General features: G+C 53.5%; 6 protein-coding genes across 6 annotated transcripts; 1 reads left to right on the top strand and 5 right to left on the bottom strand.

Annotated features, from left to right (window-relative positions):
* Positions 1-1,037: 1,037 nt before the first annotated feature.
* Positions 1,038-5,193, bottom strand: TRIREDRAFT_51697 (uncharacterized protein; the record flags this gene model as incomplete). The annotated part of the gene is made up of 3 exons (XM_006968641.1): positions 1,038-1,789; positions 1,861-4,806; positions 4,863-5,193. The coding sequence occupies 3 exons, from the start codon at positions 5,191-5,193 to the stop codon at positions 1,131-1,133; spliced, it is 3,936 nt and encodes a 1,311-aa protein (XP_006968703.1). The 3' UTR covers positions 1,038-1,130.
* A 1,006-nt stretch (positions 5,194-6,199) lies between these two features.
* Positions 6,200-7,985, bottom strand: TRIREDRAFT_81442 (uncharacterized protein; the record flags this gene model as incomplete). Its single annotated transcript, XM_006968640.1, has 3 exons — positions 6,200-6,870; positions 6,934-7,647; positions 7,700-7,985. 3 exons carry the CDS (start codon positions 7,983-7,985, stop codon positions 6,200-6,202), a joined length of 1,671 nt encoding a protein of 556 aa, XP_006968702.1.
* Positions 7,986-8,487: 502 nt separating this feature from the next.
* TRIREDRAFT_111171 (uncharacterized protein) lies at positions 8,488-8,875 on the bottom strand (the record flags this gene model as incomplete). Its single annotated transcript, XM_006968639.1, has 2 exons — positions 8,488-8,576; positions 8,716-8,875. Coding segments are annotated over 2 exons (249 nt in total), but the record flags the coding sequence as incomplete, so codon positions are not given.
* A 375-nt stretch (positions 8,876-9,250) lies between these two features.
* Positions 9,251-10,123, bottom strand: TRIREDRAFT_111170 (uncharacterized protein; the record flags this gene model as incomplete). Its single annotated transcript, XM_006968638.1, has 1 exon — positions 9,251-10,123. One exon carries the CDS (start codon positions 10,121-10,123, stop codon positions 9,251-9,253), a length of 873 nt encoding a protein of 290 aa, XP_006968700.1.
* Positions 10,124-10,439: 316 nt separating this feature from the next.
* On the bottom strand, positions 10,440-11,864 carry TRIREDRAFT_68571 (uncharacterized protein; the record flags this gene model as incomplete). The annotated part of the gene is made up of 2 exons (XM_006968637.1): positions 10,440-11,085; positions 11,146-11,864. 2 exons carry the CDS (start codon positions 11,862-11,864, stop codon positions 10,440-10,442), a joined length of 1,365 nt encoding a protein of 454 aa, XP_006968699.1.
* A 1,672-nt stretch (positions 11,865-13,536) lies between these two features.
* Positions 13,537-14,637, top strand: TRIREDRAFT_111168 (uncharacterized protein; the record flags this gene model as incomplete). The annotated part of the gene is made up of 2 exons (XM_006968699.1): positions 13,537-13,855; positions 13,919-14,637. The coding sequence occupies 2 exons, from the start codon at positions 13,537-13,539 to the stop codon at positions 14,635-14,637; spliced, it is 1,038 nt and encodes a 345-aa protein (XP_006968761.1).
* Positions 14,638-17,018: the final 2,381 nt, after the last annotated feature.

The raw sequence follows: 17,018 nt of genomic DNA, 5'->3' as shown, positions 1-17,018 counted from the left end.
CGAGTCATCGTAGGGCATTTCTATCACAAGAACAACTCATCAATCATAGGGAACAAATGTGTTTCATCTTTACGAACTAAAACTGCAAGAAGTGACCCCCCCCCCCCCCCCCCCATCTTTGTTTCGAAACAAGCCCAGGATTATAGAAAAACGGTGATTTGTAGCCATTTTGCATCATGCACCTGCATCTGCAAGCTGCAAAAGGTCAGGTATCAATCAACCAGACTGACTCCCTAAGGTATGACTCTTCGCTTTTGTCGTCCCAACACCCAATAAGGCAGTCTTCAGGCTGCATGTATGCACGCTACTAGTAGTATATGCAACATCTTCGCTTAGCAGCAAGTTTGGGTCGAAAAAAAAACGTGCGTTTGCCGTCTTGGAGATGCAGAAATTGTGTTTCAGGTCACTGCTCGACGATTCGTCGGGTATCAACCCAGCTTTCACCTCTCACCGTCAACTCTTCAATCTATCTGTCGTACATGATAACGCACGTTACAGGTGGGCATCGCTGAAGACATGTCAGTCGCTAATGCCAACTCAAGAATTTTGGGCATTCACCACGTTTTGGTCCACCGGGTTTGTCATTCCCAAGGCCGTCTTGGTGGTTTTTCCCCTCGAGATACCTAGAGTAGCCCTCCCATCCATCTTCATGTTCAGTCACCACCATCATCACCTACTTCGCGCTTCAAAAGGAGCATCATGCGGAATCCAAAGCATCGCTGTCTTTTCTATCATGATGAGTATAACAAGAAAAAAAAAGAATACTGTCCTTGTAGCACATCTTTTATCCTTCGTCTCCCCCCTACCAACGCCGGGTTGCCCAAGCCAAACCGCAAATTTTAGTCATGTAGTATCCATCAAGATGCATCATGCAGGAAAAGAAGAAAAATTCAAGCCATCCCATTCGCCTTCTTTTTCGCTCTTCTCACCTTTCCTCTACCCCCCCGCTTCGTCAGTCACGCCCAGCTAGTAGTATGCAGGTCCCTGGCCAACGATTTGTGCGCTGTCGCGTCCTTTTGCAAACGCCTGGTCTGTGACGCGTCGTTCACCTCGTCGCTCGTCGCCTCCGTGACACGCTGGCATGTGAGCAAAAGTTCGTCTCCTCTCTCGTCACTCTACCACCACTCCACTCAGTTCGTTTCGTTTCGTCTTGGCACCTCATCCCCGTCCTCGGTTTCTTGTTTCCGGTCTGTTGGGGGCGACGGAGGTCGTCGCTGAGATACGGCCATTCCCCCCTGCTGGTAGTTGCCCATCCGGACTATCCTCAGCGCTCGCATCATGCCCTCCAGCCGTACTCTTTCTTGCACCACCATGCCTCGCGCATACTCGCGAATGGCCCGGAGTCCCATCTGGTCGTGCAGCTCCTGCCATCCAGCCAGTTCACTCGCCACAGTCTGCTGCGTGTAGCGGAGTTCCCTGGACAGGTACGATGCCTGCTCCCGTGATTGGCGCGCTCGCTTTTCCTTTTCTTCCTGGTGTCGCTGTCTGGAGTCGTCGAGCAAGCCCAGGGGCCATCTTGATGGCCGCATCGCGATGCTGTCGTTTCTGTCCGCCTCCCTCTTGGCTGCCGTAATCTGCCCAATCAGGTTGGTCGGCCGCGCCAGCGCTGACAGAAGTGCCTGCACCGTCGACTGAATCGCCAGCAGCGTCGTGTGAAACACCACTTGGGGATTGTGCTGAACGGGTGCCATGGCTCGAACAAACACCTCCATGCCCACAATGTGCTGCGGGGGGAGATATTGTATGGTGAACAATGCCCGGTAGAGCAGCGCCGCCGCATCGTAGAAATCTGTTACCGACAAAGTGTTTCATTGTCAGCTGTGTTTCCTTCATGTTATGGGACAAAAATAGGACACTCACCGGTAGCAACTTGACCCACGGCATTCGCACGCCTCGTCACGCTCTTGGTCGAGTAGCTGACGCTCCGGACCATCTCCCGCGCGTGGTTGACAAACTGCTCCACTTCCCGCACGTCGTCCATGGGCTCGTACTCTTCACGGATCTTCTCGACCCTCGTTTCAGCCTTGAGTTTTGTCCTCTGCTCCATGGCTTCGAGCTGCAGCTCTGGCACCAGGAAAAACTCCCATAGCATTTCGTGGGTGGAAAGCGTCGGATGGCTCAGCATAATCTTTAGGAACCAGTCCGTCCGTATCTGGATGTCTCGCAGCGCGGCTCGAGACGGCCGCGAGGGCAGCTGGAACGGCCATCTGGTATCTGCTATCGAGGGAATCCATGACGCAGGATTCTCCTCGGCTAGCAGGCGCGCAAGCTGCTCAAAGTCGGTCAGCGACCGTCGGCTGGTTGTTACCGTATAACTGTCGTGGTCCGTCGGAGCTGCCGACTTGAGAACCAGTCGCACCGTGCTGTCTTCCACGAAAAAGGCCCTGACGACGCCGGTGATCCGGCCGTCCTTTGCGGGAGGCATGCTGAAAAGACCAAGGTCGTCAATCCTATTTCGAACATCATCGTCCTTTGCCAGCTCCACCGCGGTGAGGCCTCGTAGTTCCTTAGCCCCAATGTCCACTCGAGGATCGGCAAAGAGCGCCCTGACCATATCGTAGCGGCCGTATTTGCTGGCCACCATGAGTGCTGTAAACTTCTTCTCGTTGGTCGCGTTGACGTCGACGTCGCAGTATTGCAGGATCCTCAGCGCCAGTCTTGGGTCATTCATAATGTGCAGGAGAGTGTTGCCCTTGCCGTCAATGTGCTCGTCGACATGCAGCGGCTGCCCGTCAAGCTGCGCTTGCTGAGCAGCTCTAATGCCGTCCTCCACCATGGCGTAGTAATCCACATGGTCGTAGCAGCGACACAGCGCGAAGAGCGGCGTCTGCCCATTCTTGTCTCTCTGGCGCCATGATATCAGGGGCCCAACCATGCTAATCATCCACGGCGCGTTGAACAAGTAGTGCCCGACGCTTCGACCCCAAATATCTTGAACTGCAAAGTAGTGGCCCAACTGCCCTGGAGTGGCTCTTTCGAGGAGATACTCGAGGAAGAAGCTGATGAGCTCGCGGTTGCCGAGCTGAGTGGCAGCGCTCAACAGCGTCGTGTTTTCGTTGTTAACGTCACTCAGGACAATGTCAAACGGATAATATCCGGACAAGGACAGGAGATAGCCCAGCGTTTCGACGCTTCCGCTCTGCACGGCCATCATCAGGACGGATTCGCCCAGGGCAGTGCTGGTTTGGGCAAGCCTTTCCACAGAGACGTCGCCTTCCAGGGCGCTGCCGAGGGAGCCGATGCTTGCCGTCAGGGAATGGTATGAAAACTCGGAAGCACTTGATAAGCTCCTGGTGTCCATGGCGACTCTCTTGGTCTTCTTGAGCGGCAGATCGAGTGTCGGCTCGTTTGCGCCATCGCCATTGGCCTGGAAGGGGAAAACGTGGCCGAGGCCGGTACCATGAGAAAACCGGTCCGAAGAGTCGCGAGCAAGCGATGATCGCCTCGATCCGTTGGCCAGTTTGAACTGAGCATCGACGTCATTGTCACTATCTTCAATGTCGTCGTCATCGCCAACCGCGCAAGGGTTGGGCTCCATGATGTTTCGCAGCTCTTTCAGGTCCGCCCCCTTGGCAGCATCCCAAAGAGCTTTGTTCTTCCTGCTGGCGCGGCGCAAGCCCGCCGAATCCGTGAAGAGGTACGCCAGCACAGCCTCAAAAGTGCTCAGGGCATACCCCATTTCACCGCTGTCGACGTCCTCGACAAAGATGAAATTTCGTACATAGGCAAGTCGGGCCTGTAGATTCTTCACCTGCGCCCGAATCACGACGTATAGCAATAGTGAGACCAGGGTGTCGGCGTTGACGGTCATGATGGCCTTTTCAGACGACGGTGCCTCTGTTGCAGCAGTGCCGTTCAGAGGCCTTGAGGTGTCGGTAAGCTGGGAGGCAATCTTCATCGTCGACAGTAACAGATCCAGCATCTCCTGCGGGCTTCTAGCGGTGGAAATCTTCCTGAACTCGTCTACGGCCGGGTTGAGCTGTGTCACAAGGTCGTGTTTGGCTTTCATACCACCGTCAATCGCAATCCCTAGTTGAGAGATGTCAATGTACTCCATTCTTCGAATCTTGGCTTCCAGCTCCAGGTCCTCCCGTCGCTTGATGGCGCTGAGCTTGCCAAAGAGCAGGCCGTGAACATTTTCGGCAATGTAGCGCTCAATGAGCTTTTCCACCAGCGGGCCTGTCAGGTCCGTTGTAGCGCCCAGTAGCGACAGCTGTTGCTTATCTACCCCCTGGAAGATATCAATCGCAGCCGTAACGGCGCTCTCAAGGGATGCGCGCATGATGTCCTCGTCGTCCTCCTCGAAAAAGTCTTCGACAACCGGAAGGCTGTTGTTGAAGGGTGCCTTGCCGCTCTTGGCCGTCAAGCTATCCGCCCTTGCCCTTCTGGCGGCGGCCGTGACTGGCCCATCTGGCTTCGGATCTGGAATGTATTCGGCCGACGGCGGTGGCGGCAGCGGCTTCTGAAAGACTGTCGAGAATTCGATAAAGAGCTTCTCCAAGCCGGGCTGCATCTGGCGAGCAATCATGGGAAAGTTGTTGAGAAGATCGTGGAAGCTCCTGATGTCCTTTTTCCGCGGCAAGGAGGCGTCGGCCGAGTCGCCGTTGGTCTGTCGCTTCTGCTGTTGCTCCGCGGCCGCGCGACTCCTGGTGCCGGAGACGAGGACGGCGGGCTCCAGCCTGACCTCCTCCCACACTCCGACGAGGGGCTTGGAGATGAAGTATACCAGCCATTGCCGAGGCTCGAAGACGTCCGGGTACCAGGTGGTGTCGTTGAGGATCTGGGCCTGCGCAAGCGTCTTGAACCCTGCAGTCGCACCGCGGTTAGCCGTGCCTGGACCTGCGAAGCGATGGCAAACGCACCTTTGTTGCTGTAGATGAAGGAGTCCTTGACAATGACGCTCCTCCCGTTGAGCGTGTTGAACTGGCGAGCCTTGCCGCGTGCCTCGCGCAAGTTCTGGGAGCTGTCCTTGGCGCCGACCAGCCCGTCGGGCCCGGCGATGCGCAGCACATGGCTGGCTAGGAACTCGTCCGAGGCGACGACCTCGTGGACCGGAGCGCCGCTCTCCGTCTCGCGGTGGGTGAGGAGCACATCGGTCAAGGGCACCAGCAGGATGTGGTGGTGGACGGGGGTGCACTGCGCAGCGACCTGGCTCTTGAAGAAGGCGGACAGGAAGGGGTTTAGCGGTTGCATTCACTCGGCTGGACGCTGTGTCGTATCGTGTCGTGTCGTGTCGTGACGTGTCGAGCTGAATCGGAACGGATCGGACCGAATCGGGTCTGGTATGCTGGAGAGAAGCAGCTGTGTATCTGTCTGTTGGGGTCGAGCGCGGAGGAGAGGCTGAGTCGAGATACAGTGATGGAGGGGGGTTAATCGAGGGGGAGGGAGTCGAGGGATGGACTGCAGAGTCGTCGGCCAGCGAGAGACATGAAAGAGAGCGACAGGGTGCGCGGCAGGCTGTGTATCAATGCAGCAGAAGGCTATTGGAGTCGAACAGGAAGAGAGAAGCCCGGCTTGAGTCTCGGGGTCGCGGCGATGGCGATGGTCGGATTGCGCTGATATGCAGAGCTGGTGGAGGTTTGATGTTGCAGGAGGGCAAGTCGGAGCAGCTCCAGGATGCGGATCAGACTGATAAGGTACATGTACCTTGGTAGTACGGAGTAGTGCTGACCTCATTGGCAGCCCGCGCGTCGCCGTGCCGGTACGTGTACCTGTACCTGTGCCTGTCCCCTGGAAGTGCCCTGTAGCAGCTGCAACCGATGTACCTGGAACCCTGGCCTGGAGCGCTAGGGATGCGGGAAGAGCACGGGCCCCGGCAGGTTATTGTCCGATTTGCAGCGCAAGTTTGGTGATGGTGACCTGGAGAGGCTACCCGGGAGAGGGAGTCTCGATTCCGGGTCAATTGGCTGGATAGGTAGCCATCGAGCATCCAAGGGAGCAGCTGTATATTCTTATATGAAGGAGCCATCGTATGCCTACCTAAGGAACTGTTGGGGGTTTGCTGTTGCGTCATGGGTAAGAGCCGGGGCTGCAGTTGGGCGTTTAGCTGATAGCCGGTATAAGCCAGTAAGCAGCCCATCACATGCATTTGATGGAACCATGCTGCACTCAATATGCATACAATTCAACCTCCGCAACCAATAATACTCTACTGTATTACCTATGTCTTAAGAAACAGTGTCCTCATCATCATTATCATCTACACAGACGACAAAATTTTGTTCCACAGCGACACCTTTTGTGTCTGCTCGACAGACGCATCCCCCACAAAGTCGCTCTTGTCGAGATCGCTCCTCCGCCCGCTGTCCAGATCAATGTCCCAACTCCTCTTGAATCTGTCCTCGCCTCTCCAGTACAGCTTGCACAGCACATAGATGACTCCAAACAGCGGCAGCAATATGTACGCATCGACAAACTTACCCGCGTCAAACGGCGACAGCGTCGTCCACCCCTGGACCAGCGCGAGGAACACGTTGGCAAAGACGCCAAAGTACGGGCTATAGGGATACAGCACGCTCTTGAACGGCAGATCGCTCACCCGGCGCTGCTGCGTCGTCCACGCGCGGCGGAAGCGGATGTGGATGAAGCTGATGCTGCCCCAGACCAGGAACGTGCTGACGCCGGCAAGGTTGATGATGTAGCTGTACGCCTTGGACGCGCCCGTCGACACGTTCATCATGGAGATGGCGCCGACGGCGTTGGTGAGGACAATGGCCCAGACGGGCACGCCGTGCTTGTTGACCCAGCCGAGGATCTTGGGCGCCTTTCCAGACTGCGCCATGTACAGGACGGTGCGGGAGCCGATGTAGATGGACGAGTTGACGGCAGACAGACAGGTAATGAGGATGAAGGCGTTGATGAGGTGGACGCCTGGAAGGATCCCCCGTTAGCACATGGCTCGTCAAAGGATAAGGGATCACTAGTATCACGAACCTCCATTCCAACCAGCATTCTGGATGGCAATCGTCATGGGGCTCTGCAGCGCCTTGGCACCTCCGTTGATCAGTTCGTCGGAATCAGCCGGGCACGTGAGGCCAAAGAAGAAGGCCGACCCCATGTACACAAAGATGATGCGGAAGAAGACCTGACGGATAGCCCGCGGGACGGCAACGCCGGGGTTTCTCGTCTCCGTGGCAGCCACGGCCACAGACTCGACACCGGCATAAAAGGTCGAGCAAAAGACAAACACAGTGGCCACTCCTCGGAAGCCATGGCCGTTGAAAGCTCCCGGATCATGCCAGTAGCGAAAGCCAATGGCCCCGTCCTGGCCCACGAGCCCACCGGACGCATATACAATGGAAAAGACAAAGTACGCCGTGAGCCCGAGGATCTTGATCAGCGCCAGGATATACTCTGCCTCGCCAAAGGCCGTGATGCCTCCGATGATCTGAAACGCCAGAAACACGGTCCAGAGGATGAGAAACCACCCCCAGAGCGGGACCTTGGGCGCCCAGAAGTTGAGGATGCTGCAGATGACGTTGTACTCGCTGGCCAGGACGGTGGCCCAGATGATGAAGTAGTTCCAGCCCACGGCCACGGAAAAGGACTTGTCGACCATGCGCTCAGCCAGCGAGACGAATGCGCCTCCGCCGGGATACAGAGTCGTGATTTCGCCCAGGGACTGCATGACGGAATAGGCAATGATGCCTGAAACAATGTTAGCCATATAAGCTGAAATCTAGGTGGCATGATATCGTACCAATGACACCGAACCCGATGATGAGCGACGCCGGCCCACCGCTGTTGAGAGCACCCCCCGAGCCAACCAGCAGGCCGGGCCCGATGATGCCTGCGAGCGCCATCATGGACAGGTGCCGGTTCTTGAGGCCGCGCTTGACGCCCGAGTCCGGGTCGATGAGCTCGTGGTCGCCGGCATCGAGGCTGCGCGCGCCGTACTGCGTGTGGTATGCCGGGGCGTCTTCGGCGGAGACGTCGTCCAGGCGAGGCTCGTCGTCGAGCTTGCCGGATTTGCTGTGGCCAAACATGATGATGCCCCTAGATTACTCGATTCTGCTTCTCTTGGGAAAGAAGTCGAAGGGTGAAAAAGAGGAGGAGGAGGATGATGGGGAGACGAAGAGGATGCGGGACGAGTTGATATCAAGACAGCACGGCTCTCATAGCAACCCAGGTACCCAACGCTGGCAGACTCTATTCGAGAAAAATAAAGAAGAATGAAATATTAGTGCCCAAAAAAGCGGAAGAAGCAACCAGCCACCGCGATGATGCAAGACTCAAGATCCCATGTAAGACAGGTCCAGATCCGGAGAGGGTCTTGGCTTCGAATTGAGAAAACAAGAGGGCAAACTCCTACTAACGCACCTGGGCACAGCGCGAACCGTGATGATGTTGATGGTGTTTCTTCTCCTGTTTTTTTTCTTCCTTTTCTAATACTGACTCGTCCCAACTGCTTAGTGTTATTTGAAAGAGGACGGCAAGACTGGGTTACGTGTATTCGAGGACCCTTGCTAAGTCTGCGATCACGTCACTTCACGTTTTTCGGGCCTCCACATGGTCTGGTGGGAATGGGGACGGGTTGGTGAAGATGCTGGGACTTGGCTGTGTTACCACGAGAGTCTCTGCAATCTTGAGGAGTTTTATTTTCAAAAGCATATAGTTATTCAATGAGGAAACAGTATTAACAACATCTAGCAATTCCCTTGATTTCTCCTGTTCCGGGTGTAAAATCCTTCTGTATTGCAGCTCAAACAGGCGTACCTGTCTCATCAAATACTATCGGCTCCTTGATCTTTGAGCTAAAAATGGCGCCGATCACGACATCGCCACGAGGGTCCCAAGTGGAGAGCCTCTGAATTCCTACGCCGTCGAATGGGTCAGAAAACTGGCCCAGTGACATTTGATTGATGGCTTTTGATGTCTGTAGAAGGGAGAGGCAAGCAGAAAATAATCATGTTGGCCCAGCTGCATTGTGGTGTAGCATGCAGATGAGCTGAGATGGCCTATACGGGAAGTGATACAACAAAGGGTCTCTTATTGAGACAATGTAAGGAAAAGGTAAAAGAATGGGGTTCTGGAATATTTCTCCGAAAGACTTGATGGCGTCAACGTTATAACTGGAAATTGTCAATTTCTATCATCTTTGGGTTCTGTGTAATCAATCCTGCTTCCCCAATAGACACCCTCTCGATATACAACTCAACCAGACTACATAGATACCAAATTCCCAAACAAGACAGTCACTCTCGGCGCAAAATCGAGAAACAATCCTTTCGACTTAATCACATATCCAACTTCAAATCCTCACCCCATCAAGAACATCCCGAAACACCCCAAAGTTGCCATCCCCCCTCGGATCCAGCACCGCAAACCAAACCTCATCCCACCATCCTCCCGCAAACTCCTCCTCCCGCAGCACCTCCAGCCAGCATTCGGCAACATCGTCCCGAGGATTACCAAACGAGCCGCATCCAAACGCGCCCAGGACGAGCAGCCCATGGCCCTTGGACGCTGCGATGCGTAGACTGAACCGCATCTTCTTCTTCATGTTGTCTCTGTCTTGGGTGTTCTTGTAGACGGCTCTCTTCGCCGTGATGCTTTGCACGCCGTTGTTGAGAGTGATTTGCTCCGTGGTGCGTTTGAAACGTGTGAGGGCAGCGATGCTGATGACGCTCACGACGGGGAGGTTTGCAGCTTCAGTCGCTGGATAGAGCAAGCCATGTCCGGACTTGACATCGTCGCGAATGATAACCACATCAGGCGTGTAGAGGCCCTGCGTGCCTGTCCAAGGATAGAGGTCCTCATGGAGCGACAAGGATAGCGAGCTGCGGTAACACATCTCTTCTTCTTGTGCCATGACGCCTTGAAGCCACGGCCCGCCCGGGGTCCTGGCATTGGCGTTGCTCAGGACGACGACGCGGCCTGATTCCGGACCGCGGGTGCTTGCGAGTTGAATGGCTGCATTGAGCGAATCTTCTTGAAGGACACGAACGGTCACGTTGCCCTTGGCTGTTCGCTTGGGACATGAAGATGCCTCGAGAGCTGGAAGGGTCTTGTAGTCGAGGCGTTCAGATGAGCTTGGGTTGAGGTCGGGAAGTTGCTGCACGATGGAAGGTAATACGGTCTGCGTTTCTTTGGCTACCTTGATCAAGGCATTTCGTGCCGCCATGTCGACGTGCAGTGAAGCTTCTTCTTCGGGACGTTGTCTTGGAGAGTTGACTTAGTAGCAGTAGAAACATGAGCCTTTATGAGGCGCCTGGAATAGCTCTAGAGTTGGTGGAGATTAACAATGAGCAAAGCTGCTTTGTTTCAGGTTCCTCGGTGGTCAAAGGGGTAAATCGGTTCAATTGCTCGTGTTATTCTTGAAGGCATGCACGGCCAAGGGTCTGCATCATCAGCACAATGCTTCTTTGTATGGGTATCCTTTGTTGTTACAAACATAGTGTACATGACTGGTATCTTCAGATGGCTCAAACTGCCACATTTCAGACGGGCGTCTTGATGGCCCCATCGGGAGTCGACTCTTCGGCCTCGAATTTCCTCGGAATCAAGCCCTCGGCCATGTCAATGGCACCTTGCATATCGTTCTTGTTGAACAAGAACAGCCCCTGGATCGCAGCAGCGCTCGTGTGCCGATGAGAAGGCTGCCCATCCTTGTACTGCCCAAACAAACCAAGCTCTTCCAGGCGCTCCAGGAACCGTGCCCGACCAGAGTGATCCTCATCCACATCGCCATAGAAACGATCCCACATCTGCGCAGCCTGGTACCGTGTGGCCTCACCAATCTTAATCATCATGTCCACCCGACCAGGTCGAATCAGCGCGGGATCCAGGCGTTCAATGTGATTGGTTGTGAGGAACGCAATGCGCTCTTCTCCAGCTGCGACACCATCCAAGGCGTTCAACAGACCAGAAAAGGTGACGTTTGCGCCGCTGTATCCATCCGAGTCTCGCTGTCGCCGGTTGACAAAGGCCGCATCCGCATCTTCCAGAAGAAGCAGGCTCCTCTTGGGCAGCTTCGTCAGGAGGTATGCCAGCTTGTCGTCCGTCATGCCCATCTCGCTGAGGTTGATCATGGCAACGCCAAAGTCGAGCTCTCCTGCCAGCGCTTGGATGAAAGAGCTCTTGCCACTTCCAGGAGGCCCAAACAAGAGGTATCCTCTCCGGTAGGGAATGCCTCGATCCACGTACCACTGTTGCCTTGATAGAAAGTCTTTGACGTCTGCAACGATGCTCTCTTTGACACCCTCGTCCAGGATGACCGACCCGAGCGGTCGCTTCTTCCGAGGGTCTCCGAGGGGACTCCATTCAAGCCCACGCGCAGAGTACACCACCGTCTTGCCTTCGTTTGCCTTTGCGGCCAGTTGGTGTGCCTCTCTAAAGAGGTCCTCGAAGACGTGGCGATGCGCCCACAGCGTGGTCAGCTGGACAATCTCATGCGGCTCTCCGGTGTTCATGTTGGCCGTGTTGTGCTTCTCCCTGTTTACCGAGATAAAAGCCCGTCCAAACTTGACAATGTGGCGTCCATATCCAGGCTGGAGAAAGAAGTGAGCATTGACTGGCCCGCCGGCTCCCGGTCCCTTTGACCCCGTCGCCGTCGCCACCGACAGATTGTGAATGCGCGTCAGCCGCGAGGCGATGAAGCCCGGCGTCTCGCGAGGCTGCGAGAGCCATGCCAGGATCCAGGGATACGCCGGATCCTGCTTGCTGATCTCGACGTTGACGAGCAGCCGCCGACGAGCAGCGCCGAGGACGGCAATCGAGCCCTTGCGCGCAAACGCTGCGGCGGCGCCTAACGAGGCGAGGCCGATGCCGCCCGCGAACAGCGGGTTGTCGAACAGCGCATTGAGGTTGAGCACCGACGCGGCCGATGGTGAAGCTGGAGCTGAAGCTGACGCAGACGCAGACATGCCGGAACCCTGGCAGACGTGCAGCTTTTGCTGAGTCTTGAGATGGCGAAAAAAAGTCGTTGTTGAGCATCGTGCTGACTAAGCGTCACTGTACAAACTCACTCCAACACTGGTGATGAGACGGACAACATAAGAGATGTCAACAGCTACCTATGAAATTAGAAAGTAAATATTATCTTGGTAATCATTTCGAGTTAATCCAAAATATATGATAACGGACCATCTGGAATGACCCGTGAAAGGCATTCAATGGTCTGTAAACACCTGTGCCTCTGGATCTGGTTCAGATGCTAGAATCCTCACCAAGCTGATCAACCATATAAGGATATTCGTTGCATGGCCCTCGTAGAACGAGTCGCTTTCAGTCTTAAGGAAGATCCCCATTACTGGCTCCCATCACTTGGACTTAAGCATCTGTAGCCACTGACTTGTCAACGATAAGACACAGCTTTCGAGTTCAGAGAAACAGGGCCTGCGGAAGAGGACTCATTAGCTTGAATACAGGTACGGAAATGCCAAAAGAAATGGCAGAAAGGAGATATTTGCTTTGAGAGAAGTCAATAAATATGAGAATATTAATACATTAAATGATTTATCTAGCAACCTGAACGGCTGGACTCGATCAGAGCGGAGGGTGCTCCCTGCAACGGTAGGTATTGTCTAGGGAAACACACCACACGAAGGATATCTGAGCTGCGTTTAAACGATGTGGCAGGTGCCTGCGCATTCATGTTGCTTTTATGCCTCTTATTGGGTGGCATTATACGCAGAGTAGCTGAATCAGTGCAGTTGAAGCAATGACTGCAACCATTCAAGGACCGCAATGTAATCGGCTGAGTTACATCGAGGGAGTCTTGAGAGAGGTCAGATGCTGTGAGATACGCGTGATCTGTTTTCACGCTGCTAAAGTCTTGAAACAACTGTAAAGTGCGGTCAACGCTTGATCTAGAACATGCGAACAATGGGAACAGTGTGTCGTACTTGGAGAAAATTTGGCGATTATGTATGCAAATCATTTCTGCTCGGCCAGCTTTTACATAGGCGAACCAAGTTATTCCACATTCAGTTGGAACTCACGATGATCCTAAGTCCCGAAAGTTGATAGCCAAACTCTCAGATTGCCCATTTCCCAACAAAGTTGGGAGACAAGGCAGCCAACGCCTGAGTAAGTACACACAACAACCTACTCTCACTCACCACAGCAACCTGGTTCCTTGTGAAAGCATCGAAATTTGATAAATGAGAGTCTGCAAGCAAAACTTGATTTTGAAAGAGCCATTGATCCCCTGGAAGCAATGAACGACATGGGCAGAGGTGCACCCGAGTGTCATACGCCAGAGTCGTAGATCAAACAAGCCGTCCTCGAGATCTTGGACCGTTTAAGCAAAGCGTATAAGCTTATTTGTGTTATACACAACTTTATTTCGATCACGACTTCAAGTGTGTAGCCTACAGCCTCAAAGCAAGTTGCGTGGCGCTGAACTTGGCTCTTCTCAGTCTTAGAAGTTTAACTTGTACAGCTTATAAAAGTCCTACGCTGCCACTTGCTTCGAACCTATTTTCTTCCAAATTCTTCACATCGAATCTGTCTCTCACCTGCTTCAGTTCACATACTCTTACACTTACAATTCATCAATTTTCTCCCATAAGCACCAAACAAAGACTATCCAAAATGCCTTTCCTCCGTACTGAGAAGCCCAAGGAGCAATACCCCCGAACCATCACACTCAGGGGTAGTCATGCACCAGGGTCGGAGTGGCAAGACCGCATGAGGCTCTTCGAGTCCTTCCAGCGCCTCTACCAAGCCCACAGCAAGACATCCAACGGGCTCAACGCAACAATGTTTGCCGTCATCATGATTGCGCCTCTCTCGCAGATGCGGCGGATGCTGGAAGACATTCGTTACTATAACCCTAACCGGGATGGTCCCAACAACCCCGCGAAGCTGCTGCTCTACGCCATGTATACAGCACCAGAAGCTGTTCGATCCTGTATGTCTCATCAACCCATTCGCTCTCATATTAACAAGTTTGCTAATGGTATCTTCCCACAAGGCATTCCAAACCGCAGACAAGCCATGTCCACAACAAGCACCCGCAACCAGCCGTCCCAGCCATCGATGACACCAGTCTCACCCTCTACCTACCTTCGCGGCAACACTCCCTCCACCCTGGAAAAGAGGCGTGAACAAGTGGTGTGCCTTTTCACCGTCTCTCGCGATGCAGAAAAGGCAGACATCTTCCCGCTCTGCACCACCATCGGCGATGCTTTCCAGCCTCTCGACGCGCTGCTTCAATGCTTCTGGGGCGAAAGAATTAGAGATCGCTGGGTCTCTCGAGTTACCGATCCGGGCGTTATCAACTCTCCCCGAAACTTCCTCTCAATGAACCGCCAGCTGCACTTCTGGTGGGATAACGCGGCATTTGCCTTGAAGCCACTCAGCGAGTCGGAAACGTCGATTGTTGTGCAGTGGCATTGGCTCCAGGAGAGCTGCCTCAGCCCAAGAATGATGATCCCCCCAAACGCCGAGTACACAAAGTACGTCAGTCGCCAAGTCGGTGACAGCTGGGGGAGCTTGAAGCACGCGTTCGGCAAGACCCTACAGACGGGTCAGGTCTTTACAATCCGCGTCGATGACCCCGGTCAGCTGCCCTGCTTTGAGCTGTTGGAGCTTCAGTGGGATCTTTTGCGTGTGGCTGCTATATCCGGGGCTGGCAATTTTCAAGCCTATGACCCATTCTATGATGCTGAGGAGCTGGACAACTTTGTATAGAGCGCTGGAAGGGAATGCTATGATTTAGATTGGATAGACTAGAGGACTAAGTTGAAATACCCATAAATAGAACGTCTATTTAATTGTCGTTTAGGACATGGTGAACCCGCTGTATGAATACCTTAAGCATGATAGACGCCTATCTTCATGGACATGCTATACCTAGGAGTGCCTTACCAGCACCACTTCTTACAAGAAACAGAAGCACAGAGCAATACTAGTGGAACATAGCGATGGTACGAGAAAGCACAAATCTTCTTATCACACATTGAACGATAGTTGTATCAAGCTAGGTATGAATAGGAGAAATACTAGAATGCTAATGTGCGGCACTGGTTGGCCATTCCCTCACTCCATTTCCTTCTGTGATGATCTGTAGCTGCATACCATTTCCCTAAATCCAACCTCCTTCGACACAAAAGAAGTCTCCTTCAACAGCCATAGCCACCACAAGGAATGAGTCGGGCCATACTGCAGAGAACCATATTCGCATCGTGGACTGCATGGAAGGTCTATGTGTGCCTGGCGGGAAACAGAATGCGTAAAGCGAGTTGTCATCGGAACGGCGTCTGGCACACGCACCAGCTCGTTTCATCGCAGCATCTTCAACGGCCACGGCTCTGCCATCAGAGAACGACTTGCAAGCATTTCTCGCAGCATTTAGGCATCCAAGGAAGCCTCAATGACCAGTGATTCTTCGGGTTGGTTGTCGCTGCTCGGCTTTGCTCCCTTTTCTGTCAACTTCTTGATAAAAGCGGGATACTCATCCATCTGAGAGCGTGCCAAATCCAATGGTGTGCGGCCTTCGTCATTCATGGCGTTGATCATGTCAATGTCTGGGGCAACACTCAAGAGCTCCTCAAGTATCTCGCAAATTTGACTTTCATTCCTCCCCAACCAGATCCATCGACACAGAGTATGCAGTGGGGTATCACCATCCTCACCCCTTTGCAGAGCGGCCTTGGGAGCATCAGGCGCGGAGGACTTGTCATGCGTAACAAATTCCTTAACAATCTCAAGATCTCCGCGATACACAGCGTATTGTAGCGGTGTGAAGCCGAAATTGTTCAGTGGCTTGGTATCGGCTCCCCTTCTGAGCAAGATTTGTATCATTCCCGCCCTTCCGTGGCGAACAGCAATGTGTAATGGTGTTTGGCTGTCAACAACTGCACCGATGCTCGCGCCAGAATCCAATAGTCGCCGAAGGATGTTGGAATGGCCTCGAGAAATCGCAAGGTGAATGGACGAAAATCCGTCTTCGTCAGCAGCGTTGACATCAACATCCTTTCTCAGCAATTCCCCCACAATTTGCTCCTGGCCCCCCATCACTGCACCAAGCAACGGCGTGTATCCGACTCGACTATCGGCATTTACATCAGCCCCAGCTTGGAGTAGCAACTCTGCAATGCCCCATTTTGTGTTGTATATCGCGATGAGCAATGCGGTTTGTCCAAAGTCATCCGTTTGGTTAATGTCCGCTTTCAGATCCAACAATATCTGAACAGCTTCAAGTGGGCCGTGTTCTGCTGCGATGTGAAGAGGAGTGGCGCCGTCGACGGCGCTGGCGTTGACATACAGATCTCTTTGAAACACAACAGAAAAAGAACCCAAAAGTTTCTTTGCAATCTCAAGCCCATCTTGACCCCGACTGAGGGCCATGTGTAGAGGCGTTCTCCCATCCTCTGCTCTGGTTGCGACACGTGCACCCTTGTCTATCAACAAAGCAACGACATCGAGTGTGCCATCCATTGCCGCCAGATACAGTGGCGTGCGGCCTTCATTATCAACTTCATTGATATCGGCGCCACGCACTAACAACATGTCTGCGATATCCTTCTGGTCAACCGCCATGTGAAGCGGAGTTAACCCACTCTTGTCTTTGACATCGGCTTTGGCACCGGCCTCAATCAGTACCTTGACTGCTTTCAAAGACTTCTTTCCGACCGCGAGATGTAGAGGAGTGCGAGAAGCACCGTCGCGCAAGGTTATATGTGACGAGAAGTGGTATATAATTTTCTCGAGCAGATGAGTATGCCCATATATCACCGCGAGATGGATACAAGCCCACCCATAACGGTCTGTCCGATCGATGTCGTCTCTGAGCATCAAGACTAATTCAATTCGTCCTTGAATTGCAGCCCAGTGAATGGGATGCCTCTCGTTACGATCCACATGGAGTATGCTTTTCCTGGTATACTTGTCAACCAGTTTCTTGAGGATGTCAATGCTGCCACTCAGTACAGCGCAGTGGATCGGGGTAATGCCATCGTTTCCAGCAACCTCAATTGGAGCATCCCAATCAAGTAGCAGGTCCACTGCTTTTTTGTTACCGTTAAGACAAGCATGATGTAAAGGCGTCCGTCCCATGAGGTCCCGGAGGC

The sequence above is a fragment of the Trichoderma reesei genome (genome assembly GCF_000167675.1).
Source record: "Trichoderma reesei QM6a unplaced genomic scaffold TRIREscaffold_25, whole genome shotgun sequence".
NCBI lineage: Eukaryota > Fungi > Ascomycota > Sordariomycetes > Hypocreales > Hypocreaceae > Trichoderma > Trichoderma reesei.
The sequence above is the reverse complement of the archived record's forward strand: the minus strand, read 5'-3'. Positions and strand labels throughout refer to the sequence as shown.